Below are 27873 nucleotides of genomic sequence, written 5' to 3' on the forward strand. Positions count from 1 at the left end.
TGAAGAACATACTGGATTTAACAAACTTTACTCTGGTAAGCTGAGGCAGTGTTTCATTTTACAGAATGTTTTGTGGACGAGAAAAGAACAAAGTAAAGTATAAAGTTGGCTATTAATATTTTCTCTGGCTTGGCGTTATTTCGCCCATTTGAGAAATATATAATCTATTAAGATGTTACCTTTATTTAATTTATTACATTAACACTACTATTACTTTAAATAAGACTGTTTATGACTATTAGCCATTGTTCTCGTCATATCTTTTTATTTATTTACATAGGAACCGGTGTTGCAGCGGGTTTTGGTTTAGGAGGGAACCAGAGGTATGCAGACAGTTTTGGAGGACACTTAGCACGAGACAACGGTCCGGCAGAGAGTGTTTTCCCCCAGAAGAATATGAATGAAAGACCAACAAATAATCCAGGTAAAAGCGCGTCTGTCTGTGCTGACAACACTCGACATTGATTTGAGCACCTCTATTAGCATTTGTTTGCTCGGCAACATTGGCTGAAGCGATCTTAAAATGGCAATGTTAACTGTTAGCTAAACTGAGCTAAGTTTATACTGAATTGGACTCAAACTCATTTTAACGTGCAACGTTTAACTTATATTGATTTATACTATATATATTAGATGTTGTGAACTTATTTTTCTCTGGTTTAGAGTAACTTATAACGTTAGCTTGAGAAAATAACATCGCGACGTAACCTATAAGAACGTTAACGTAAATCTATACAATATGCATAGAGGTAAAGTTGGTTTTATATTCGCACATTCGTTCATTTAGAAGACTCTATACTGTTTACCATGTTACTTTGAATATTCGATCAGAATTAGCATGCCAGTATGACTTGAAATCAACATTAACACTGTTTATTTGACCGTGAGCATGTTGTACTTTGATAACTAGTCATTAGCTGCTAAAATGATCGCTATTTAGAGTTTGCAAATAATACTTTTATGAAATTAAATTATTAAGGGGGAAGTCTGAATCTGCTAATATAAAACCAATTTTACCTCTATGCATTATGCTAATAACCACCTTTTTGCTATTTATTGTTTGCTAATTATTTTTTTATCACAACTCTTGACATTTGGTTTAACATAATTGTTACCATTATATTTTTTTCTGTTTAGATATGGCACTGGCACAGCAGCAGGTTTTGTCTGAAGAAACAAACAGCATTTCGAAGGAACATCTTGATCAGCACAGCCTTATGCTTAAAAAATAAGCAAGACCAGTAAGCAACCAAGGTAAACAAATAAAAAAAAAGTTGTGTGGAGGTTGTGGATTGTAGCATGGTATTCTTATCTGTATTTTTGGCTTTTTTATGGTCTCAATATAGAATACTGGGAGCCTGCCTGTGCTAACTGGACCTCATACAACAGTAAGTACTGTACATCTATTTGTTTCTCAATATAGTAACGTTACTTTTAATACAAAATGTGTCACATGTTTAGTTGCTAGCTAAATAAAAAAATTGTTTTCCCTTTTTTATTAAACCATTTAGTAGGGTTTTTTTCATCTTTGTTTATAATATTTTTGAGCAGATTGAGGTCTGTCATGGGTCAGACATTTCAAAATACAATAATTAGTATTGGGATACATGCATTTGTCTATGTATTAAATGTCTTTTTCCCCATTTCATGTTGCCTAAATATTTTGTAATAAATAAAATAATAAAATTTTTTGTATAAATAATTCCAGAGGATGAAACAAAATGCACAGCAACAACCAGAGTGAGCCAGAAGAAGGCAGGAGAAGTAGTGAAGAGAATGACAACCATGAACAACAGTGAGTTATCCTTCTTTCACCAGCTAACTGAGAACTTGGATTAGGTGAGACACTCTCAATAGTTGTATCAGTATTCAGTCAGTTTTAGTTTATTAGGAATACATAAAACAAATAGTCTAATCTGTCCTGCAGTTAATCAACCCATCACAAATGCTACAATGTTTTTGTAAAACCTTGTTAGGGAAAAAAATAAACAGGACATTCTGGTTAGTTCTCTTTTAAACATGGTAGTGAGCAGGTTATGAGCAGGAGCCAGTTGCTCAGTACCAGCTGAAAACTACCCCAACCTAGATGCCATGCTTCAAAATAATTAACCAGTATATGATTTATTTTTTTTAAACAAGCTTCTTCTATGCTTATGTTAGTCTGTTTGTCCTTATCCAGAGTTCTTCATAATCCTGGACTGGGCCAAATCCTGACCAGATGCTGTGGTGGTCATGGAGGAGTGAATCCTAAAAGACACACGTGATCAATGAGTTTCTGCATTGATCCAATGGGCCAGCCTGACCACCCGCTGGTGAACTTTCAAGCCTCTGGTGCCTAGACTGCGGCCTTGCACAAGTTTGGCTAGAGGAGAACTGGTCGTGCCCAACTGAGCTTGGTATCTCTCAAGGGATTTTATTCTACACTTTCGTCAGTTGGTGAAGTTTGTTTCATGCCACTGTCGCCACTGGATCGCTTGGCTACGATTGGTGGATCGGTGGATTTGCTCTTCAGTGTTTGGACTTTCAGCAGAGACATTTACTGCTTCAATTCTGAAAACTGGACTGAAGCAGCTTCAATTTATAAGAACTTCTATGTTAAGCTGCTTTGACATCATTGATCTACATTGTAAAAGTGCAATAGAAATAAAGATGAATTGCATTTGAACATGTGAATTCAGACCTTGTTGAGCATTTGATACCAGAACTAGTAATATTTTAAAGTTGGGTTGTTTCTGAGTCGGCTAATAGTTACAAATATTTATTTTTCCAACAATATGCAATTCAGAAGTTTAAATTTTTATTGTACATGTATGTTCTAGTGCTTTGTGTGATTTATTTATTTTTAATGTGTTGATTTTATTGCTTAATGTAATTTTCACACATTTTCCTTAAATGCTTTAAGCATTATTAATGTTTTGAAGAATGGAATATTTTGTAATTGTGTCTGGTTTAATGTCAGTAGTACTTAGTACAATTGGGTTTTTTTTTCTCAACAATATGCAGGTCAGACACTTAAATTAGTTTTGTACATGTATGTTAATGTGCTTTGTCATTTTCAATGTTTTTTTTCTTAAAATAAAATATTTTGAATGATTGAAATGTAATGTTTTTACACATTTTTAAGCTTGTTTTAAGCATCTCCAATGTTTTAAATAAAGAGTGTTTATTTTGTTAATATTTTGTAATTGTGTCTTTTTTAGGTCTATAGTATTAAAATAATATTAATAAAATTATATTATAAAATATTTAGGACAAAATTAAAAGGTTTACAGTAGCTAACTGTTAACTTAGGTTTTTACAGTAGTTAACCATTTTCAGACACTACGGTAACATGCTGTAAACGGATTTACAGTTGTATACTGTAAATCTAAAATACAGTAACTTACTGGCAACAGTGTTGCCAGTAAGTTACTGTAAAAACCCTTTGAAATTTCTAACAGTGCAGGGTCGGTGTCCTTGAGAGTTTATCTCCAACTTCAACACATCTGCCAGGAAGTTTCTAGTATATCTAGTAAGACCTTGATTAGCTGGTTCAGGTGCATTTGATTAAGGTTGGAGCGAAACTCTCCAGGACACTGACCCTCCAGAACCGAGCTTGGACATCCCTGACACAGGACTGTAAATCTGCTTGTATATGGACTACAAGTTCCAGTTATGCACCACACCACACACACACACACACACACACACACACACACACACACATACCTGTTCCTGATTTTGATTGATTACACTCACACTTGAGTATAACAAGATTCAGCAAATAGTGTATGTGTGTCTGTACTGCTTTTAAAGTCCATCTAATCAGTCTTTCAGCAGCTCCACGCTGTGTGAGTGTAATCAATCATGATTGGAACAGGTGTGTGGCTGCGTCCGAAACCACCTACTACTCACTGTATTTGAATTTACTTGGCCATTAGAAAAGTATGTTCTATTCAGTATGAATGGGAGAAGAATGAATGGAATTCGGACGTACTTCATACGCCATTTTGTCATGGTCACGTGACCTACCTGCTCCAGCTGTGTCGCTTTACTCCCATTCATGAATCCTCTCGAGGAGCATCATGGGATAGCGTAGCGTGCATGTGATGCACACTGCAGAATCTCGCCGGAAGTAGTAAGTCATCCGGGTACTTCTCGCATATTGATTTTAGAATTCTATGAATTCGGACATACTACTCGGCTCGGATATTGATTTTATCAAACTGTACAGTATGGAAGTATGCGGTTTCGAACGCAGCCTGTGTGTGTGGTGCTTGACTGGAACTTTTAATCCATACACTAGCAGATCTGTAGTCCTATGTGATATGTGTTTACCAGTGATCTGTATGGATTTGATTGCTGGTGATTGTGACACTTTGACAAATTCTTTATTGAATAAAGCCCTATTGAAACAAATGTGACATTACTTTGGAGGGAACTTTTAATAAGTTCAATAATTGTACAGTCAATAATATATAACTATACTTACTGTAAGTAACTCCATCCACTGTGAAACTGCAGATGACTCCTTCTGTTTGTCTCCCCACTGCGAACCCGTTCCCTCTCAAAACAATGTCAAAGGACTCTGTGGTATGTAAACCAGATGAGGACATAATGAGAAGCACTCCTGGGCGTTCACCCAAATCAACGTCCACACACACATACACACACACACACACATGCACAAAGGCAATTTCATCCACCCTGATAGCTGTAAAAGCCCTTGAAATGCTTACGGTTCACGCAGACGCTGGACGGTTCCACTGTTAGGATTTCGGTGCATGATTGCTTGAGGATCTGCATGATAAAAAAAAATGTATTCAAATCAGTACTTGTCACTGCTGAATCACTGTATCAGCTATCACAGTGTCCGGGTCTTTAGCATTCGCGCCGGAGATGTTTGCTGTGCCAAATCAAGCTCAATGAGTCGAGCATCACATACAGTGCGGTGTGGGACAGACCCGTGTCAGCCGTTATGGGGAAATTATGCGGTGCCATTTTCCCTCTTCAGCTCTATTAGAGACCGTAGGCTGACATTATCATATAAACAGGCCTGTGAGAAGCCACCATCGCCTCTCCCCATCATCCACATAAATCAACAGAGGACAAACTATGCAAATCTCCGTACACAACAGGCAAAAAGACAACATTAACAGATAGATATGGTCTTGCGAATCGCCTGCAGCGGAGATGAGGCTTCGCACTGAAGTGGAGGACACGTATAAAATGAGCTGATTGAATATGACACCTGATAAACTCTGCTATCATTAAAGGGGAGAAGGAACACTGACTAAACGTCAGGGCTGAAAAATATTCAGGATGGTCTTCATGGGTCTTTAATGAGTTATGAGATGGCACGATAAAAGGAAGGTTCATAGCAAGACGTTTTTACTTATTTTCTCTGACAGGTATCTATACACACACAGGAATAATCTTAAAGCATTGAAACATCTATTAATCTGTAATTATCATATAGCTCTCTAGAAAACTGGATTGGCATTTCCTGCAAACTGGAATTCTCAAACTGAAAGTGCCACAAATACTCAACTTGAATGACCTTTTGAACTTTCACCAGGGTACATAAAGGAATCAGAGATTGAAAATCAAAACTTTTTAAGACCTTTTTAAGACTCTGTATATATTTTAAGACCCCAACCAGTTTTTAAGATTTTCAACCAGTAACATTGCCGTTTTTTCTTTTTTAAATATTTCCCAAATGATGTTTAACAGAGCAAGGACATTTTCACAGTATGTCTGATAATAATTTTTCTTCTGGAGAAAGTCTTATTTGTTTTATTTAGGCTAGAGTAAAAGCAGTTTTAATTTTTTTTAAACACCATTTTAAAGACAAAGTTATTAGCCCCTTTAAGCTATATATTTTTTTATAGTATACAAAACAAACCACAAATCTGCTTAGTTCACCTAATTTACCTAGTTAAGCCTTTAAATGTCACTTTAAGCTGTATTGAAGTGTCTTGAAAAATATCTGGTCAAAAATTATTTACTGTCATCATGGCAAAGAGAAAATAAATCAGTTTTTAGAAAAAAACTAATTAAAACTATCACAAAGAGTTTTCTGTTGTCTTGCACGACTAAATTAAAACAAATTTTAATTTGATTAAAATTAAATCATAATTAAAACTATTATGTGTAGAAATTAAATTTAGAGATTAAATTTAGGTCGAATTTAGCATACCAATAGCAAATTTAATACGCTGTAAAATAGCATTAAAGATTTTTTAATACTTTTTAAGGGTCTTAAATTTCTTTTACTTGTTTAATAAATTTTTTTATCCTTTTTAAGACACCCCAGACACCTTGATTACCAAATAATCCTGAAAGAGCTTTTTTTTCCAAGATTCAGTATTCTCCAGTATTTTGACCCCATGTTTTTTACTACACTGTAAAACACGACTACACTGTAAAACCCGAAAAGTAAAGGCAACTCCATTTCCATTTGAGAAAACCGATTGCAACAAACCATTTAAGTTCAAAAACTAACAAGTACTGTGAGCTTAATCCATTTGAGTAAATGAAGCAATTTAAGCACAGTAAAAAACAATAAATGAAGAGAAGTCAAAACAACTGAGTACTGTTAAACCCAATAAGTTACAGCAACTCAAACCGTTTGAAGAAACTGATTGCAACAGACCATTTGAGTAAAAAAAATTGTCTACATGAGTACCGTGGACTTACTCCATTTAAGTTGAAGTAATGAGGTATTTAATTAACGCATTACCTTCAACACAGAGTTCAAACCTCTTTTCAAATGAGTAGAATGGACTTTCAGTAAATTTTGACTGTTGAGTTTTACAGTGTAGTAAAAGCACCACCGAATGACACTGCCATGACTTCACTCCTAAATGCTGAAGTCTTGCCCAAGACACAGCAGAATGATACTTTTCAATTCCAATCCTTAGGGTTTCAAGTTAAATTTGTGCATTTTCCGAGCTACAAAATAATAATACACAATAGGTTTTAATTTTAGTTTAAAACTGATATCTTAGATATATTTAATGTTTGTGTGAAAAGTGTCAGGTTTGTGATTTTTATTTCCCATAAGCTCAAGCTTTTCACAACCTAAAACATCCCGCCCCATTCAAATAAAAAGAAAAAACTCGATTAAAAACCATTTAATGCTATGCTACACATATGTACCAGTGAACCTTATTATGCAAATTAATGTTCTCCCCTATAAATCAAAACATTCTTGAAATATTAAAATAGGCCTGGCTAAATCTATTCTTTAGGCTTCTGCTTTTATGTGAAATCTCTGTTAAGTCTACTTTAGGCCCGGACTGCAAAGCTGCACAGATGATCTCAAATCCTGGAAATCTGAGCAGAGAGCGACATGAGGCCAACTAGCCCAGCCTCCAAGATTACTAATCACTGGAGAATGCCTGTGTTTTGCTGGGCCTGAAAATTTATTTGGCCAAACAAACTAGCTCAATAACGAGAAGATGGGTCCTTCCTGTTTTTCATTTTACTTTTCTTGACAAAATGATAAATTACAAAGAGTTCCTTTCTGTTGTCTTGCGCGACTAAAGCTGAAAAAAAAAATCCTAGAAACAGATTCCTGTGGTGACAAAACAACATAGCCATGTGCAACAACATTGACCTGTTGATAGTTTACGGATGGCAGAAAATGTTCAGAGTCTTCTTACTAAGTTTACAAACCTAAACCACATCATCGGTAAATGCCATGAACACAAAGAACAAACATGCTCTCAAAAATACTCAACGAGAAACAAAGCATCTTTAAGCAAATGGAAAATAACACAATTAAAATGTCAACACACCGGTATAGGATGAAACTGCTTTGACAGTTTCACAGTGAATTTATACGAATACAAATAGGAGTCCTTTAGAATCAATTTACAACCAATTGATGCTAGAACTCTCAAAAACTATATTTTATGTATGTTGTAAAAAAAATAGGATTCATAAATATTAATAATAACTAGCTATTATTTAATTATATATATTTAGATTTAACTTACAGTTAAATGTAGCTGATTAAATATAACAATGAATTTATCCACTCATTTAATTGTCTATTTATTTGAAAAGGTAATAAATACTTCTTGTGAAGGGAATAGTTTTAAAAGTTTGAAGTAATTTTAATAAAGCTGGCTGCAAAAAAAAAAAGATCTTTTACCGTTACCATCTTCTGAGAAGCAAAACAAAAACAATCCACCTGGTATTAAATGATTTAATGGTTAAAATAGTACAACAATATACGAATAACAAGAAAAGTGTAAAATACATATAACTCCCAGAACCACCAAGAATCAATAAAACACCTTTTTGATGAAAAGGGTTTAGAAACGCATAACTATTACTTGCAATTTTGGTCTCTCTACTTCATGCAAGAGTCCTAATATGTGTGGAGAAACTGATATCCCAAGGAAGTCCTCATGTTGTGTGCGTGGAGTTTGCATTGCAGATTGGAGGATCCAGAAGGCATGAAACTCTACTGTTTAAATTGCCAGAAAGAGAACAGTCTTAGAGGAGAGTCCGGTGTAAAATTAGGCTACATGATTCTCTGGGAATGACCTTCTGCAGTTCAGCCTAGATATTGGGCTGTGGTATGAATTTACACTATTGGTCAGATTCTTAAGACATAATAATGTATTAAAATGTTGATAGAAGTTTGCGATATAGGAACTACTATCGTAGAGCGGAACATTAAAAATGCTTATTTTACGTGGAGCAATTTATTTGAGTTAGTCTTTTTATATGACAGAAGAAAAAAGCCGATGGCGGTTATTAAAAAGGATTCAGTCAATGTTTTCGTTTTGTAACCTATATTTGTAGTTTAAGTGAAAAATATTTAGTGCAAACCTTTTATTCTTTTTTTTTTTTTTTAGATTATTGTTTTTCCATGTTGTTGGAAACACTGCAGGTGTGTGAACATTTGACGATAAAGCCAGGTTCTTTTGTCAATAAGTTCTGCTGTTGTTCAGACACAAAATGTGTCAGACACAAAATAGACACGGCATTTTTTTTTACTTTTAATATTAAATGATAATTTCATATTAATCTGGTGTGTGTTTCCGAAAACCATCATTAACCAAATAAGATCACAAGTTGTGTCGTTACAAACATTGTTTGTTGATTTGGCGTTTCCTGAATCTGATGCTTGTACGACTGCAACTACACCTCCAGAGCTGTAGTTAGAACAAAGTTCCTGGTTGTGTTCTATTCACAGTTATCCCCCTATGCCCTATTCTTTTAGAACATTCTAACATTTTAATTAGTCGTCTCTCTTAGGTATAATTTGCTTTCAAAGTATTTTTACAGTTCAGTTTTAGTAATCTTCATATTGACAATTGCGTTCCTTTCACAGTGCACTTTGAAAGCCTTTATGTAATTTTAATGCAGCCATGGCTTATGACGAAAGCTATAGGTAACCTATTATTTAAAAGTGGAATTCACAATATGTCTCCAAAGCTTGTGAAAACATGAATATATAGCATACGTTAATGGTTTTAATTTATAGTAGGTTATTTATTAAAAAAATGTATCTGTACTGATTAGGACATATCTGTTGGTTAGAACTTTTCTTTAGTGACTTGAATGTGTTAAATTGTAAACGTTGACTTTTAAAACAATTAAAATGAAATAAAGTAATAAGTAACAAGATCCTAGTTAATAATAACAATAATAATAAAAATTATTATTATGTAGTTTTTCTTGATTTCTTAATAAATAGCCAACTGTAAATTACAACTATTGATTATTTATATGATCGTGTTAGCTTTAATGTTTTAAAATAGAACGTGGAATGTTTTCAATATTTGCAAAGGAAACGTGTGTTTACATTAAAAAAAGGATGGGTTTTTCTCAATAGAAATTGTAACTCCGCCCCATTTAGAGCGTCATTATGGACATTTTACGTTATAACTAACGTGGTTCAAATGATGGATCTGCGACAGAGAAACTACAGTTTTGGGAAACACTCATCACTACATTGTTCTTTTACCAAACGATGCATGGTACTATGATAGTTCAGTGCGAGTTATGTTGTTGTTTGGGAAACGGACCCCTGATTGGTTCATGGTTAATATCTGGTTAACAAGTAATGGTTGCCGGCTGGGAAAATTAATCTGAAAAAGCATGCCTAATATAAAGATATATAAAAACGCTTACATTTAGATTGTTAAAATTTTTTAATTGTTCAGGATGATATGCCTATGAACTGCCAAAGCTTTCAAAAACTATATGCTTGCTAGCAAATTGAAATAATTGCAGCTTTTGCGATTTGAAAATCGCACCCTTTCAATCTGCGATTTTGTTCAAAAAATTATTAATCATGCAGACCTATTCAGATACTTTAGCCCAAGCTTCTTGTCACTTAGTTTAGGCTCTGCTGTCTGCAGTGGTGTTTCAGCCTCTTGCAGCCTTACTGTCGGATCATCTTTGGCTTCCTTTTCTCTTTGCTCCCTGTCTCCATTTTCCATGCTTAGCTTCATCTGGGGGCTCTGTAGTTTGTCCACTTGCTCCTGAAGTTTTGCGTTCTTTTCCCTCATTGCCTCACGTGCGTCCTGAGCCTCCTTGGCCTGATGCTCCAGTTGGATAAAATCTTTTTTGATCAACCTTGCCTGGGCGAGAAGGATGTATGCGAGGTTTCCAGTGAGTTTAGCCAGCTCCTTGCCGTCTCGACACTCGGCCGGGTTGTTGTTCACCATCAGTTGATAAATGCGGGCGTCCAGCTCTTCTTTGCTCAGCAGCTGCAGGTCTGTGGTGGATTTGGGCAGGATGGTATGGGTTAAGGTTCTTAACCAGGCCTCCAGTGGGTCCCAGGGAATGACAGGGCTGGGTGCAAGCAACATACTGGATAGCTGGTGTGAGACAAAGATAACACAGGAGAAAAAGCGCCAATGCAAGTTTGTGCAAAATTTAGTAATTTATAGCTATATTAAACAGCTATATTACTAGTTTGACAGTGCCATCAGCTAGGTGAAATGTGCGGGCCAGACATTGGTTGTCTTAAAACCCTTGTGGGTCAGACACTGAAGTTAAAGCAGGGGGACTAGATTATGATTGATACCTTCATCATGGCCATAAGGTTTTGTCAATCAGGTTCAGTCATTCAGGGTTATCAATCAGTTATTTAGGTTACCTTGGTGGTTCTCATTAGTGTGGTATCTGAGCAGGTCAAAGTAAGTGAAAATAACAAAAAACTTAAATAATAAACAGCAATATTAATAATAATAATAATAATAATAATAATAATAACAATCTAAACAAAAAAGGAAAACTCTCTAGTCCTAAGTGGGGACCAAGTAGACCAGAATATTGTTTGGATAAAATAATATCGATCCTTGAGATCAACACAATAGTGGGCGAAACTGTGAAAGGAGAGCAGGGAAAGACAGAGGATTTAAGTTTATCTAGGCTGCCGTTAGCCATTAGCTGGTCTGAGATGTGAGTGGCATCATAAGTTTGAACTGTAAAAGCATGTTTCGCTTTCCGTAGGTTTGGCTGTATCATTTCATTTACAGCCAACGTGGACATGCACGAGATGTGTGAGGGGAAAGCCAACGAGCACTCAGTGATACTGCACTCGTGATTTCATTCATAAATTTTGTATCTTTCATAAACTGACCACAACTCACTCCACAGACGGCAACTATGAATCACTCAGATTTGTTACCCTTTCACCTCTTTTATCACGTTACTGTTACACTGAATTATTACATCTAACCAAAGGATTATATCGCTAATTCTAAACAAACTAACAAACATGGAATATGAGTCGTCGTCTCTCAATACTACTGTGAAAGTTTCACACGCAAGTCTAGACTTTTTGACGACTATTTTAAGAGAATAGGCTAACGCTATTTAAAAATGGGACATCCATTTTTACATTTTTCATCCATGTTTACAATTTACATCCATATCAGATATCAGTACCATTTCAGTACTACGCTTATAATTCTGAGATTCCTTTTCGAGAAAGCGGCTATAATAGGCAAGCTTGAGACTCCCAATATTAACTTAGAAGCCGACAAGCAGCGTTCTGAAATTATTTAAATCTGCAGCGAATAAGTTTTAAAACTGTTAGTTATCTACTCTAACGGTTTAAAACTACAAGAGATTATACTGTAGTCTAGAAATTTGAAACAGAAACAAACTAGTTTCAATCTAGCTAAGGCTTTTAACAGATAAATTTGTTAATTATCAACCAAAATATTTTAGAAGAAGAAGAGGGAAATCTCTTCTGACAGGCACGATAATATTTAAAGCATCTGAAAGAGACTTGTGGCCTTCGTAAAGTTGATTTTAAATATTATGATCTGCGGAATATTTTAAGAGTTAACATCAACTCGCTTTAATACTCTGTGGTAGTGCAACAAGGGGTCCAGCTGGAGAGGAGCCTATGGTTCTGTAAGCTCTTACACAATAAAACACAATGGAATGACAAAGCGTACTTCACAGAAAGGTAGTTTAAAACCATGCCCGCATTCTCCATCATAATATACATAAAGAAATTAGCTCAAGGTTTAAGAATATTAATAATTATTAGTAACAAGTTATTATGCATTTATAAATATTAAGATTAAACTTACAGTTAAATACTGTATACCCAAATAAAAATAACAATAAATTTATCCACTCCTTTAATTGTCTATATATTTGAAAAGGGAACAATACTTCTTGTAAAGTAAGAGAATTGTAAAAGTTTAAAGTAATTTTAATAAAGCTGGTAGCAAAAAGAAGATCTTTACCCTTAAAGTGACCATTTCTGTGAGGCAAAACAAAGACAATACATGTGGTATTTAATGATTTCATGACTAACGAATAATGAACAAAGTGTACAATACATGAAACATGGAAATGTAAGGAAATATAGAACCTAGCTCATGAATGGCAATATTCACTCAGTTCACACACAACTAAAAAGAACCACCAAGAATCAATAAAAATCTTTTTATGAAAAGGGGCACAGCATACAACTGCATAACTAATACTTGCATTTTTGGTCTCTGCTCCTAATGTAAGGGTCCTGATGTGCGTGGAGAAACTGAGATTCTTAGGAAGTCCTTGTGTCGTGTGCGTGGAGTTTGAAGGTAGTTTGAAGTTTTGAAGAGTAGGGGTTTAACCCTGGTATCCTGGCCAAATTTGCCCACTGGTCTCTGTCCATCATGGCCACCTAACCATCCCCATATCATAATTAGCCTTATCACTCTGTCTGCTCTCCACCAATCAGCTGGTGTGCGGTCTGGTAAAATATGGCTGCCATCGCGTCATCCAGTTGGATGCTACACACTGGTGCTGGATGAGGAGATCCCCTATTGTGTAAAGCACTTTGAGTGTCTTGAAAAGCGCTATATAAATTTAAGGAATTAGTATTGTTTAAGTTTGAGACTGGAAAGGGATGTTTTGCTTCCCGTAGGTTTGACTGTATCATTCATGCCTAACAGGGACATGCACGAAATGTGTGAGGGGTTAACCAATGAGCACTTGCAATTCCATTCATAAACTCTGTTCCGTTCATAAATTGCAACTCACTCCACAGACGGCAACTATGAATCAATCAAAGAATTAAACCTTTCACCTCTTATCACATTACTACTACATTAGTTATTATACCTAACCAAAGGATTATATCCTTAAAGCTAAACAAACAAACATGGAATATGAGTCATCTCTCAATACTACAGTGGAAGTTTCACACGCAAGTCTAGATTTTTTAACGGCTGTTCTAAAAGAATTGACATGCATTATTTAAAACTGAAAATAGGACATCCATATTTACAATTTTTATCCATATTTATAAGTTACATCCATATCAGATATTATTATTAATTATTATTATTATAAAGGTAGGTTGGAGGATCCAGTAAGGCACGAAACTATACTTGAGTTTAAACTGCGGAAGAGAGAACAAACTCAAGAGTTTGGTCAAAAATTAGGCTACATGGACATCTGGGAATGACCCTCTGCACTTCTGCCTAGATATTGAGGTGTGGTATGAATTTAAGCTATTGATCAGGTCACGCCCCCTCTCTCTTGACTGGCCAATGGCTTGAGGAGAAAGTTTAAGTGGAATATTTCCTTTGTTCTCCTCACTGGTTATCTGATAAGATGGTTCAAGTGGGCGTATTAGCCTTTAACTCACGGTATAAAAGAATGTAAACCATACAATATATCATCAGAAGTTCTAAATCATGGGTTATGGGATTACCTGAGGAATGCAACGTTACTAAACATGATAGTTTTAAGCGTACATAAAACATGATTTATGCCTTCTCAGATCTAATAAATGCCCCCACAATGCAGGCTACTGTAAAGATTATAGGACACAACATATAGGTTACAAACACACACATTAAATGCACCTTGGAGTGAACCTTCAATATGGAGAGCGTTTGTGTGTGAGTGTGCAAACAAAAATGGGTATAAATATACCCCCCCCTCCCATCCCACTCTCCATCTGCAATGTTCTTTGAAGATGGGTCAAAGAGACATTGTTGGTCATCTTAGTATTCACAAAGGTATGTGGGACTGTCATGGTATGTGGAGTCATGAATCATAAAAGCTAGTAGTAAGACATATCACCTCCGGAGAGTAATTCAATATTTACCTACAACCTCAGATTTTACAATGTTATGATATTTTATTTATTTATTTGAAAACATAGAAGCATTTTTATTATTATTGTTTTAGTAAATTAAGATCTAGATTGATTTAACTTCAAATCTAAGTAGTACTACTTACTAGCTGGTAATGGATCTGTTTTAGCTGACTAAAACACATGCAGAGGCATCTATTTGGGATGGGTGCCCCATGGCATGGAAAACTTACCGAGTTAACGATGCCTTTGAGAGCCTGAAAGCCTCCTTTGACTGGGAACACTTGCTCCTTGGAATCAGCCACATCGGCTAGCTGTTGGCAGTCAAATAAGAGATATAATAATAAGAGGTCTGATAGCCAAACAAAAAACAAAACAAATGTGCTGACATTTCCTCTCCTTTAGCTTAATTTGTCATCACTACAAATAGTAGAGGAGAGTAGCAGTTTTGTAATTACAGGGAACACTGCTACGTTCTGCATTTGGTGAAGCTTGAGAGAGTTTGTGAAGTGTTTGAGGCCCTGTTTACACTAATACATTTTAGTCCTAAAATGACATTTTAAAATGAAAACGATCCACGTCCACACTGGCGTTTCACCTAAAGTTTCTGAAAAGATCTCTGTCCACACTACACTGCTGAAAACCCACATCTCGTGACCACACACACTCTGGCATGTTCTGCAGTGTATGCGGACGTCTGAGCTCCAGACAGTCAGCGGGTGCTTTGAGCACAGCTCCCGGGGTGAAAGCACCACATGTCGGATAGTTCATCAAGGATCTACCGCTAGATTTTATCCCACTATAGTTGTCAAACGTGAAATTTAATTCATCTTGTCTCTATCTAATGGTCTTTTGAATCTATTACTTGCTCTCAGGTAACATGTTCTGGCTGGATAGATAAGTTAATATATTAATTTATGTAACCACGTACACTGATTCTGCAAATTTGACTGATTGCTTGCTTTTAGTTCCTATATTGTATAAACTTATTGTACGTTATACTTTTATAATGGCCATTATTGATTATTAAAACTAATATTCAGCAAAAGAGACAGGGTATGTTTCGTATTTTTCAATGAAAATAAAAGGTGAAAGTTATGTTATAGGCTCTATTTTGTTATAAATATGCATACAGTGAAGATGACAGTCATATAAACATGTAACTGCATGATGCCTCAACATTTTAGTGTCTGTTATGTTAATATCAAAATAAAAATAGGCAGTTCCTTATAACATGTTCTCATTTTATTGTTGACGCAAATGACGGAATACAGTACACAGTTTTTACCCAACGTGTCCTTGGGATTTTGTTTTGCATATCAAACTTGTGAAGTCTAAACTTAAAGAAAGAATGCAAGAACTTAGTGCACTTAAAAATAAGCCCCAATCAGCCTCCATTTTCCCCTATCCACACTGACATGGAGAAGCAGCTTTTTTGAAAACGGCCTTTTTAGCATTTTCAAAACGCTCTGTTTCACTCTGGGGTAGTGTGGACAGAAGGCATAACCGTACCAAAACATTGGTGTTTTAAAAAAAGCTAGTGTAAACAAGGCCTGAGTGTAATCATGTATTGTAGTACATTGTAAAAAATGCAGAGTTCGACACAATTTATTTGTTATCCCAACATAAATCGATTACGTTAACGTAGCAAATTTAAGTTCATTGAACATAAAACAGCTAATTTGTCCCAAAATAATTGTGGCGTTTCAGCTTATTGCAGATAAGTGGTTTGTTGCTATTTTGAAATTTGCTGGAATGGCAATATTACCTGTTCTTCATCAAAGTCTTTTACACCAACACAGTACACACGAGCCCCATACTTCCTTGCTGAATCAGCCTATATAGAAACAAATGATTATAACCAAGTAATCATTTATTGCCATAAATTGACAATATATCAAGTGTTAGAAAGCAACTCACCTCGTCAATAGTGAGTTGATGGATATACGTTTCAAGCTTTCCATCAGTCAAGGCCACAATAATACTAGAGGACTTTTTAGGCTCTTTTTTCATTTGTTCAGTTGCCTGAAAAGAGGAAAGTATTGATCATTTTGCATGATTAAAAACTTTAAAAAAATAAAAAAATATATTATATTTATTCTAACTATATAATATAATATATTTGTATAATAAATTAAAATAGTTCATGTACAGTAACAAAGACAGGCACGGCTAGATTCAGGACATTAAAGGGGGTGTGTTTATTTACAAAGATGTAATTACGCCTTATCTTGGTCATGAAGGGAACCAAACAATTTACCTTCTTTTATTTTGTTTATTCCAGCAAGTCTAAAGTACATGAAATCAGTTAAGCAGAATTTAGGTCTGTCTACAGTAGTGAAGTGGATCAAATTAAAGCTTTCCCAAAGTTATTGAACAACACATAGTCTTTCCTTTGGACAATTGTGACTGTACACAACATGAAAAGAAAGCTCTAATCTTTTTACATATTTATTTCTTTAAAAAAAATAAAGCATATATTAATTACCAATTTAATTCCTTCATGCATGTATGTTTCTCCAGCTGGATTGACCTCACTTAAGGTCTTCAGGCCTTTATTAATTTCTGACCTAATAATGAAAAGCAAGTTATATGTTAATCCCTGTAACATAAACATGAGTCATATTACCAGCTTTCTTACATTAGGATCTCCAAGTACTTCATGCAATTGGGATTCTGTACCTGTCTCCAGTGAGCGGTAACACAATCTCTGCTCTTGATGAAAAAACAATGAAGGACACTCGCAGATTTGGACTGGAATGAAAAAAAGAAAGGGAAAAAGGAAAAACATGTCAATGAGAGTCAAATGCAAAATCAAGTACAGCTGCTCTAGTTTGACATTTCGTTTTTACAACAACAAAACAGCTCTTTAGAAGTGACTTGATTTTATATCTTATTAATAAAGCTAAATACAAGCGTTGGTGAATACGGTGCTCTGAGAGAAATCCTATGATGTTGAAAGTCTAGCTGTCCTCATGTTGCTTTCGCAATCATCAGAGATGGTTTATGAGTAAGATAGCCAATGTGACTAGCTAATAAAAGCTTGTGACTGGGAAAAAAAAATCCCGTCTGTTTGGACCAAGTAAGTGATTAATTGATGGGCAGACAGGAAACAGGTTGTCATGTGTGATTCATGCAGACATCCTGTTGGTGATTATATTTATACCTTATATTTATACCCATTTATACCTCCTACCTTTTGCAATAGGAATAGGACAAACGAGCCGACTTACAACTTTTCTGTGAACAGTGATGTCATAAAATGTGGATTCAGACCTGACAAGTAAAAAAAATAATACTTAAAGATATTTTTCTAGTGTAGTGCTATAGCTATATATATATATATATATATAGGAAGGAAAGCACGGAAATTTTCACAGTATGTCTGATAATATTTATTCTTCTGGAGAAAGTATTATTTGTTTTTATTTCAGCTATAATAAAAGCAGTTATTATTTTTTAACACAATTTTAAGGACAAAATTATTAGCCCCTTTAAGCTACTTTTTTTTCCGATAGTCTACAGAACAAAACATCATATTACAATAACTTGCCTAATTACCCTAACCTGCCTAGTTAACCTAATTAACCTAGTTAAGCCTTTAACTTTAAGCTGTTTAGAAGTGTCTTGAAAAAAACCTAGTAAAATATTATTTTCTGTCCTCATGGCAAAGAAAAAATAAATCAGTTATTAGAAATTAGTTATTAAAACTATTATGTTTGGAAATGTGCTGAAAAAAATCTTCTTTCCGTTAAACAGAAAATGGGGGGGAGGGGGGAAATAAACAGGGCTAATAATTCTGGCAAATTCTGACTATTTAACCAATAAGTTTGTCTTTGTTTTGGGAAAAAATGAAACAGGCTTCTAACAAATAATAATAAGACAATGTACAAGAGGCATCATTGTGGAAAAAAATATCTCTTTAAGTATTATAATTATTATAACTATTATTTCACTAGTCATATGTTTGAATCCACATTTTTATGATTATGCTTACAGTATATACTATATATTTATTTCTCCCTTTCAGTTTTTCTCCATTTCCTTTTTTTTTTGTTTGTTTGTTTAATTTCTTAATTTTGGTTAATTTCTTAATTTTTACTTAACTTAAATTTTGTTTACTTTTAACATCAGAAATTTTAGTACTTTTGTGTACAACATTTTTCATGCCACATTGTTTTAGTTAGCAAAAACAGTTTTAATTATTTTTATTAGAAACCACATTGAAGCTGTTACGCATTTACCAATCTGCTGGTTTACAAAAACTGATTGTTGAGTAAATTTATTATAAACAGAAAAACTGAAAAAAACATTTTACTAAAAATTGCAAGAAAATGTAATAGTGATCCATTAAAGCCATGAAGTACAGTAGCATTTTCTTGTAAAAACCACACTAATCTGCTTTATTTACATCTCCAAAAACTAATAATAAAATCTACTAATGATATCGGAATATCATTCTTTACTCAGAAAGAAATTGACACTTCATCTGACAACAAATATATCGCTGATTTTGACAAGTACATCTCAATGAAGCAGTTGGTCTTTTTCACAACCTTCTGTCACGAAAGCTGATACAGCATCGGAACATGTTGGGTTCCTCTACACATTTGAAGTCAGGTCTCAGGACTGAGCATAAGGAGAGGTGCTGCTTTTTCTCACTCAGAATGACATCCAATCCACAACCATCCCCCACATGAGATTCTCAGGGAGAACATCCAAACGTGTCAGCCGAAGCCAAAATTTGGTTACAAAAATCAAATGAAGAGGCAGAAGGACTGAACATTTCACAGGCTGATTGAGTGATAAATACAACAATGACTCGCCAAATGGTATTACGATACCCTGTGTGACTGAGGAATTGCCCTAAAAAAGAAATAAACTTTCAATTTCCCTGAAGATATCAAGAATAAGTCATAACTTTGAGTTATCTTTCGCATCTGTCAGATAAATACCAGCGGAAGCCCTCATGTTGGCATTAAGGTAATTCCAAGAAGATGTATTTAGATTGCAGGTCCATTCATGGTTAAAAAAGGGACCCTAAAGAGAGCCAGTGCAGACCACATGGCACAACAGAAGACCATCAGAGTCTATGGCAGGCTGCGCTGGTCTTCCTGCACTCATGACTTAAAGTACATTGGCTGCGTCTTCTCCTTTCATGTGTGAGGGATAAGTGTGCTGTTGGATGGTTGCAGTGCAAATGGCCATTCTCACAGCCCAGAAGACTGAGCCTCCTTGCCACCCACTCCCACCTGCTCCCTTTGCTATTTTCTCAAGCAGACTGCTTTCTTCTGGCTAGGTCGCTACCGTCTGTACTGGCACATACATTGAGTCAACGTTACATAAGTTCACATTCATCTGGCGATTTTTTTAATGTTGTTTTTTTTTTTTATCCAATGTAGGGCCAACTTAGAACCGGATATGTAGCTGCTGTGTAGACAAGTTAGCATTTAGCTTTGGTGGAAGTTGATGAATGATTAAGGACTTCTTTTGATGTGGTTGATTGGGAGGTATTGTACAACTGACTTGTTTGGCAGTATTTCAACATTAGTTCAACTCAAAATGAACATTGCGCCATCATTTACTCATCATCATGTTGTTACAAACAAACCCATGATAAATTTGTTTATCTTCAGAACACTATTTAAAATATCTGTATTATATAAAATATCTGTATTCTGTTCACCCAAAATAAAAAAGATTTAAATTTTTTTTTTTTTTTAAAAACCGATATGACTTTAGTCTTCTAAAGACACATCTTTACAATATTGAAATTTGATTCTTGGATATGTGCTTACTGAAGCAAAATTTATACTTCTGTGTATAGTGATCGGCGTCACCCACATAGCATGCCTTGCATTTATACTTCTGCATGCTGTTTGAGTTGCTCTGCAACAACACTTTCGAAACGACAGCTGGCAGTAGGTTTTTATGTTCCTCTGTGTCAAGTTTCTTTGCAGGTTATTTGTTTTTTCTGAATGCTACCTTAACATACAAGTGGCTCAAACTTGCTTATTCAGAGGCAGGAACTGGCGGACGTGCAACAACTTTAATTGTAAGGTAAACACAAAGCAAAACATTTCACCTGGAGCACCATCATGGGACTCGACACCTTTAAACACTTGCTCCAACGCATTCGCGCGGCTCTCAGTCCCACCTACAATCATAAGCGCTACCCCGCCAACCAATCACAGAGCTTGCGCTATGCATCGTTGCGACGTGTAGTTAAATTTTTGGAGAGGTGCGCGTCAGTCACGGTGAGTGCTATGCAACCACGCAAAGGCTGCGCTGGAACATACGCGTGCTCTTGACGCAGAAGTATAAATCAGCCTGAGTCTTGGTCATGCTTGCTTGGCATGTGAGAACCATTGATGTCCATTCTTGTGTCACATCAACAAATTTGATCTTTCACAAGAATGTTTATCTTTGCTGAAGGATGTTTATATTAGAACAAAAGACTGAAATATGTTAATGACATGTAATCGTATCACTGAAGAAAACTTGGACTTATTATTATTATTATTATTAGTAGTAGTAGTAGTAGTGGTATTGTAGTATTTATAGGGCATCCAGTAGGGCATCCATCACATAAAAAATATGCCAGAGTAATTGGCAGTCCATTCCTCAGTGGTAACCTCTGACAAATAAGTAACTAAGCCGAAGGATAGTGAGGATGACTTTCAAAGGAGAGACAGAAGTCATTCATTCTTTTTCCTCACTTATCAGGGGTGGCCAAAACAGAATGAACCACCAACTATAAAAAGCATGTGTTTTACGCAGCGGATGCCCTTCCAGCCACAAACCAGTACAGGAAAACACCTATACACTCTCATTTACTCAAGCAGTCATACACTAAGGCCAATTTAGTTCATCCAATTTACCTATACAGCATGTCTTTGGAGTGTGGGGGGAAACGGAGAACTCAAAGGAAACCCTTGCAAACACAGGAGAACATGCAAACTCCACACAGAAATGCCAACTGACCCAACTGGGACATAAACCAGCGACCTTCTTGCTCTGAGGCGACAGTACTAACCCCTGAGCTACCGTGCTGCCCAAACAGAAGTCATTCAGATTTTATTACAAATATTTTAATTTATGTTCAGAACAAACATTGTATAGGTTAAGGATGAGTAAATGATTGCAGAATTTTTATCATGGGATGAAAAAAGACCATAAAAAACTTAAAGCACACAAACTAAACCTAACATAAAACAATAACCGAAAAGAAAGCAAATATTATTTACCTCACAAATCTCTCTGTAAGATTTTTGACAAAGTCATAGATTTCACTCCAGTCAGTCGAAACACTTCCAGATCTGCAATGAAGCACATTAAAAATGTTGTCAGCAGCAATAATGAAAACAATTTCAAGAAAGAAAAAACAGCTAGAACCAATTATACTTAAACCATTAAGTAAAATGTCTTATGTCTTTGTAGTTATTATAAGAGCTGTGCTACTGATTACACTGTGGTAAATACCCTGCTGAGTCAGCTATGCTTCAGTGTTAACACGGTTTCAAAGAAATGACAGAGTCTATCTATAAAAGGTTTGAGACAGAGCCCATGCTATGACATCAAGACACACTGAGTCAAGACACTGCATTTCTACTGCCACTTTTGTTTTAAGCAACACTTGATCCTGCAATAACACAATCTCGAAATCATTGCATCATCCAACACCAAACATCCAAATGCATTTAAGAAATAAATTTGACTGCTTTACTGCATACACTAACATACAGTCACATTTGCTCAATTACTGCTTGCATTTCATTTCCATTTTAAAATTAACAGTAACACTGAAACCTAAATATTTTTAATTATTGACTATTTTGTAATTTCACGTTTTAATCTGTCAATCCATATAAACTGTTTATTGTCCACTGACGGGCTGTTAGATATAAAGTGGAGTAACACTTTATAATAGAGCAATTCCATGCAAATGTCAAAAAAGTTTTCACCAAAATAGAGAAACAATTTCAACATTTTTTGTGTAAGCAAGTACTTTCCGGTACTTTAAAATACCCAAAAATGTATCTGTCAATGTTTTCAAACTATTATGTTTGATTTACCAAAGTCACACAAGTGGCAATTTCACATCCGTCACATCCATAACGTGAATGTGTCACATCCATAACAAAGCTTTTCCTTCATAAATGCAAAAATGTTTAATAAAATAAAATCAATTATGTTTGTTCTATAGAGAGTCAGTTCTTATTATTTTGATTATCATTATTTCTTTGACTTATTTCACAGAATTTCAACAAAGTATGTTGTATACTGAAACTCGCAGACTTTTTTTGTCACATCCATAATGCATGTTTTTTTTTTCCTCTTTTAAAACATAAAAAATGTTTACAGATTGATATTTTTCTGCTCCCATAACTCTGTGGTTAGTTGTTTTGGAAAATATAAACAGATGTTTTAATATAATTTTAACGTATACTTTCTATGTGAGATTATGTTTTAAGTTTTTACTGCAAATTTCACATCCATAGTGCTGGAATTGCTCAATACCTACACACTATGAATCATCTACTAAGCATTAGCAGATAGTTAATCCATTATCTGTTAAGCATGAAATCTACATTAATAGACTTTAATAAGCAGTTTATAATAGAAATGATATATTCTTGACTTATAATGTGCTTAATAATTGCACTTTTAATATCTTGTTACTAATTCATTTTTATGACTAAATTAAGTTTTTACAAATTGTTTGTATTTAAGAGTAGTTAAAGTGTTTAAAGATTATTCAGAATGAGTTAATAAATTATTAAAAAACTATTCAAATCAACATTTATATATTATTATTCAGGCTTATACTAATAGTTAATTGTTTCTGTTAATAACTGCTTCATTTAATCAACTTCATTCAGTTTTGTGACCTAATCTAAAGTGAGGACTATTTATGCTGCATAAATATCTTATGAAGGACAATTAAAGGATCAGTATCAAATGAACAATACGTCTTCGTAATCTTATCTAAAAAGTAAAATTACTGTAAAGTTTAAACATTTTAGGAATAACAGGAGTGTCAAAATATAACAAAATTGGACAAAAAACCAACAACGATATAATAATTGAACAATATATTACGATACAACATTTCAATGTTAATTAGCAATGTTTAAACTGCACAGTAATTTTATTTTAGTTAAGATTGCACAGATTTATTTTCCATTTGATACAGATTCATTTGTGTATCTTTAAATCAATAGAAATTAGGTTGTTGATTTTCTTTTTTTCCTGTTTAGAATATAACCTAGCCTTTAACTGTCATTTATAAGGGATTTATAAAGCATACATAGTTCTCATTTATGTCACAAAACTGGATAAAATAAATAAAGCATTTATTAACATACAAATTAACTATTAATATATGCCTGAATATTAGGATATATAAATGTTAATTTGAACAGTTTATTAATCATTTATTTACACATTCTAAATAATGCTTAAGAAACAGCAACTTCTCTCAAATAACTAATTTGTATTTATGCAAAACAATTTAGTAAAAAAAAATAATAATAAATAACGAAGTATGAAAATATAGTCATTAGGCACATTATAAATGTGATTATAAGTCACGCCTAGTGCTTTTGCATCTGCAGTTATAAACTGCTTACTAACATATGTTAATATATAGAGTTGTTAATGCTTATCAGATGTGGAAATATAAGTTTAAATAATCTACATATAACTGAAAAGATATATTCTTTGGTTCTTTCTGACTACGGGCTAAGCCAAAGTGATGCAGATGCTACAGTCAGGCTTTTAACGACACTGCCTTTGTCTTCGGGTGATACTTTCAGACCAAAGAAACCCCTTTTGTTGATTAACTTGTGTGGTCAGTAGTTGGGCAGATTTCAAACACCTATGTGCTGGTAATCATGCTGACTCCAATACTGAATTTGTATGCTTTGTTTAGCCATCTCCCCTCCTCCTAAAAAGACATTATAGACAGAACACCTTTGTCTTAATTCAGACTTGTGATAAAACTCGCAGACTGCAGACCTCCAGTAGGCTCTTGCAGACACATGGACTTCTTGAAGACGCTGTATGACTGCAGAATAACCAACATGTCTTAATAAAGATATTCTTCTGCTTGTTCAAGTCTCCTGGACTGGGTTCTCTCTTTCACTCATTTATTTTTTTACAACACAGATAATTAATGAACTATTTGCTAATGTTTAATAAATAATTCATAGTGTGTAGTTATTATAAAGTGTTAGCCAGAATTGATATATTATACTGATAAGCAAACATTTCATCACTGAATACCTGGAAGTCTCAGAATGGTCAAATATTTCCCTGGTATATGGACTAGCCAACAAACAAACAAATTTTAAGACATTTAATAGGAGATTATTGTACATCAATGGGACAGGTAACATGATCTTTGGTCTCAAAAAAGACAAAGAAGAGTAAGTGGCTACAGCAAATACAACAAACACTCAAACTGAGCTGTGTTATCAGCGTAGGCCTCTACAGTTTATACACATTTTCATAGACAATCTCATAACTATTTTAGTTGTTTTTACATTATCGATATATGTACATTTTGCAATAAAAAAAGTCCATGAATAAATTCAAGTAGAAGTGGATTTCTGTGACTTTCACCTCCATGTTTTTTAATGAGAAAAGTGTGTAAAATGTGCCCTTGATGTAATAGCTACAAGGTAATTGAACTAATAATTATAGTCCACTGCATGTGCTGAGAACATAAAACACAAGCGATAGGTAATTAGAAAATCTTTTTTTTATGCATTGTCTTCTTCCTTGTTTCAAGTCAAGGTCAGAGAATTGAGAAAAGCTTTAGTGGGACAATCTGAGAACATCAAACCTCCTTTAGTTTGGAAGTATGAAGGGAAGTTGAATTTCCGGCCACAGACACTGTAGGGCAGATCTGATGTTCCTGACCGGTCATTATGCCTGGCTAGTTCTGTGCTGCTCTCAGTTCTTTCAAAAAGTGCAAAGAGCATATCTGTGCCATCATCCTGTAATATTCCCCAACAGGAAGAAGGACTGCACTGAGGCCAAAAACTGTTCTTAAACGAGTGTAATTTAATACAAACCAGTAAACCAGTATACTGATGACAAACCGAGTTAAAGAGAAAATGAAAATTGACTCACTGTTGTTTACTCTCCCTCAAATAGGTATAAACCTTGAGTTTCTTTAAGATATTTTGAAGATGAAAACCTTTAACCATGAACTTACCAGTAAGAAAGATAAATGTTTTGGAAGTCAATGGTTACAGGCTTACAGTTTTTTCTTACAAAAAGTTTTCTTTAGTGTTCAATAGAAGAAAGAAACTCAAGCTGGTTTGGAACAAGTGAAGGAAGAGTAAGTGATGACAGTATTTTCATGATATCTTCAACAGAACGGTGATAGATAGCCGGCCCAAAGCCAGGACGGGTTCGGGTGGTTCGGAAGACCTACCCCTCACTGACAAAGGTCCAGAATTTGTCCCATACATGAGCACATTTGTCCTATTTTGACTGCTATGCCATAATAAATTGTGAAAATAACCCATCGAAAAACCTAATTTTGGTGCCAAATTCGGTGTCCCAAAGTCTGCCTTGGGAAAGTAGAATGTGCTAGTCAGTTTGTTATTTGCCTAATAAATAATAATTGGCCTATTTTATCTAATGATATATAATGTAATTAATTTGTATTTTTAAAATAAGTATTGTATATTTTTTGTATATTATTGTATTATTTATTTATTCTAAATCTTTAGGAAATGTTTTTCATACATCAAAAAGTGTGACCATGCGACAAGTTAATCTAAAACTAGAATATAAGCCAAATTTCTTAAAATGCAGTATTTACACCTCATAATTATAAAAAACGAGGCACATAACTGCAAAAAGTTCTACTTTTTGAAAAAAAAAAAAACACCCCTTTCGCCAAGCTGGCTATGGGCCTGTAGATAGATAGATAGATAGATAGATAGATAGATAGATAGATAGATAGATAGATAGATAGATAGATAGATAGATAGATAGATAGATAGATAGATAGATAGATAGATAGATTCATAGATAGATAGATAGATAGACAACTTGTGTTATACATGCTATAACTTAGAAAGATGAACATCAAAAACATATTTTCACATGTACACTTTTACTTTTCAAATAATTTCCCACTTTTCCAGAAAAAAAAACACTTGTGTAAAGTTTTTTTTTTTTTTTTTTTGAGCAAAGCATCCTTCTGTGTGGCCCCTGAACGAGACTGTTGTGCCTAACACATGTACAAAATCAAGCCAAACTGTAAAGTAGCTGACGCGGACTGGACCTTAATCGTATTTTTACATTTATACACGGGACTAGTGTGATGTTTACAATACAACAATGCTTTATAAGAAAGTTGTGTCTTTAAAACCTTTAATTCAGAGAAACTTGAAAGTTTGCGAGTACTTACCGGTCCAACACAAAGTACAGGTCGTAGGCACCATGACAAGATGGGGTTTCCGCTTTAAAAGATGAAAAGCATAAACAGAAGAAAAGAGTCGCCGTGGTTGCCACGCTCCAAAGATTTTCCTTTGTCATGACGATAATGAGTTATGCATCCGCGGATCAAAAATAATAAGAGAGGGCCTAAAAGCGACAATCTCTTACATAAAGTGATATAAAAACAATGTCAAGTTCAAAACAACAGCGCCTTCTCTCCCGGGCTGTCGCAACATTGTCCAATTTATAGCGTTGCAGAAAAGTTCCTCATGTGAAACATAGGATGTGCAACGTCACTGAGTCTGATTTCTTCACGTATCCGTTTACGCCACCCCTTCGATAAACTGCCTGGTGTCAAATTTTGCGAGAGGTCATAACTAGAAAAAGTCAGAGGAACTCGTTGAAAAGTTGCTCGCGAGTTCCAGCAGTTCACCTAGTTTTAGTGCGCATGCGCCTCCGCCCAGATGTGCAACAGGGTTTTTGAGGTCAAAATGCCGTTTGGCTCGCGCGCACACACCCAGCAGCTGCGACGCTCCAACAGGATGTGTACTTCAATGGGACTATAAAAAACACACTACATCTATTTTTTGTGAGATGCTGATTGTGTTTAGAAGGAAGACTGTTTTTAACATTGATTGCATGTCAGTTGTCAACAGACGATCCCCGTGTATCTTCTGTATGAGGCAATATATGGCCTTTAGTCATGCTTAGTAGGATCTGAGTAGGGATTTTTTTTATGAGTCAATCCCCTGAGGTAATATATTCTCACGAACGAAGGTTTTAGGCAATACTAGAAGACATGCGTTGATAAAAGCCTAATTATTTGTTTACATAAAGTATAATTTGGT

General features: G+C 34.8%; 1 protein-coding gene and 1 long non-coding RNA gene across 10 annotated transcripts in view; one reads left to right on the forward strand and one right to left on the reverse strand.

The window, feature by feature from the left end:
• The window catches only part of antxr2a (ANTXR cell adhesion molecule 2a), an 87815-nt gene extending 60349 nt beyond the window's left edge, over positions 1-27466 (reverse strand). For 6 of the 9 annotated variants that reach the window (XR_015490288.1, XR_015490287.1, XR_015490290.1 and 3 more), the window contains exons 1-9: positions 26997-27451; positions 21811-21882; positions 17246-17317; positions 17052-17133; positions 16484-16588; positions 16332-16400; positions 14797-14877; positions 4719-4779; positions 4472-4567 (exon numbers count right to left, since the gene is read on the reverse strand). Coding sequence is in view for 4 of the 9 variants with exons in the window: in XM_087252036.1 (XP_087108162.1) it covers positions 4472-4567; positions 4719-4779; positions 14797-14877; positions 16332-16400; positions 16484-16588; positions 17052-17133; positions 17246-17317; positions 21811-21882; positions 26997-27124 (766 nt within the window). In the remaining 5 variants the exon portion in view is untranslated. 9 annotated transcript variants of the gene reach the window in all.
• LOC147844082 (uncharacterized) lies at positions 344-2279 on the forward strand. The gene is made up of 5 exons (XR_015491496.1): positions 344-424; positions 1138-1254; positions 1347-1388; positions 1709-1795; positions 2180-2279. It is a non-coding gene; the product is annotated as an uncharacterized LOC147844082 (long non-coding RNA).
• Positions 27467-27873: the final 407 nt, after the last annotated feature.

Source organism: Danio rerio, chromosome 5 (assembly GCF_052040795.2).
Source record: "Danio rerio strain M-AB ecotype USA chromosome 5, GRCz13ab, whole genome shotgun sequence".
Classification (NCBI taxonomy): Eukaryota; Metazoa; Chordata; class Actinopteri; order Cypriniformes; family Danionidae; genus Danio; species Danio rerio.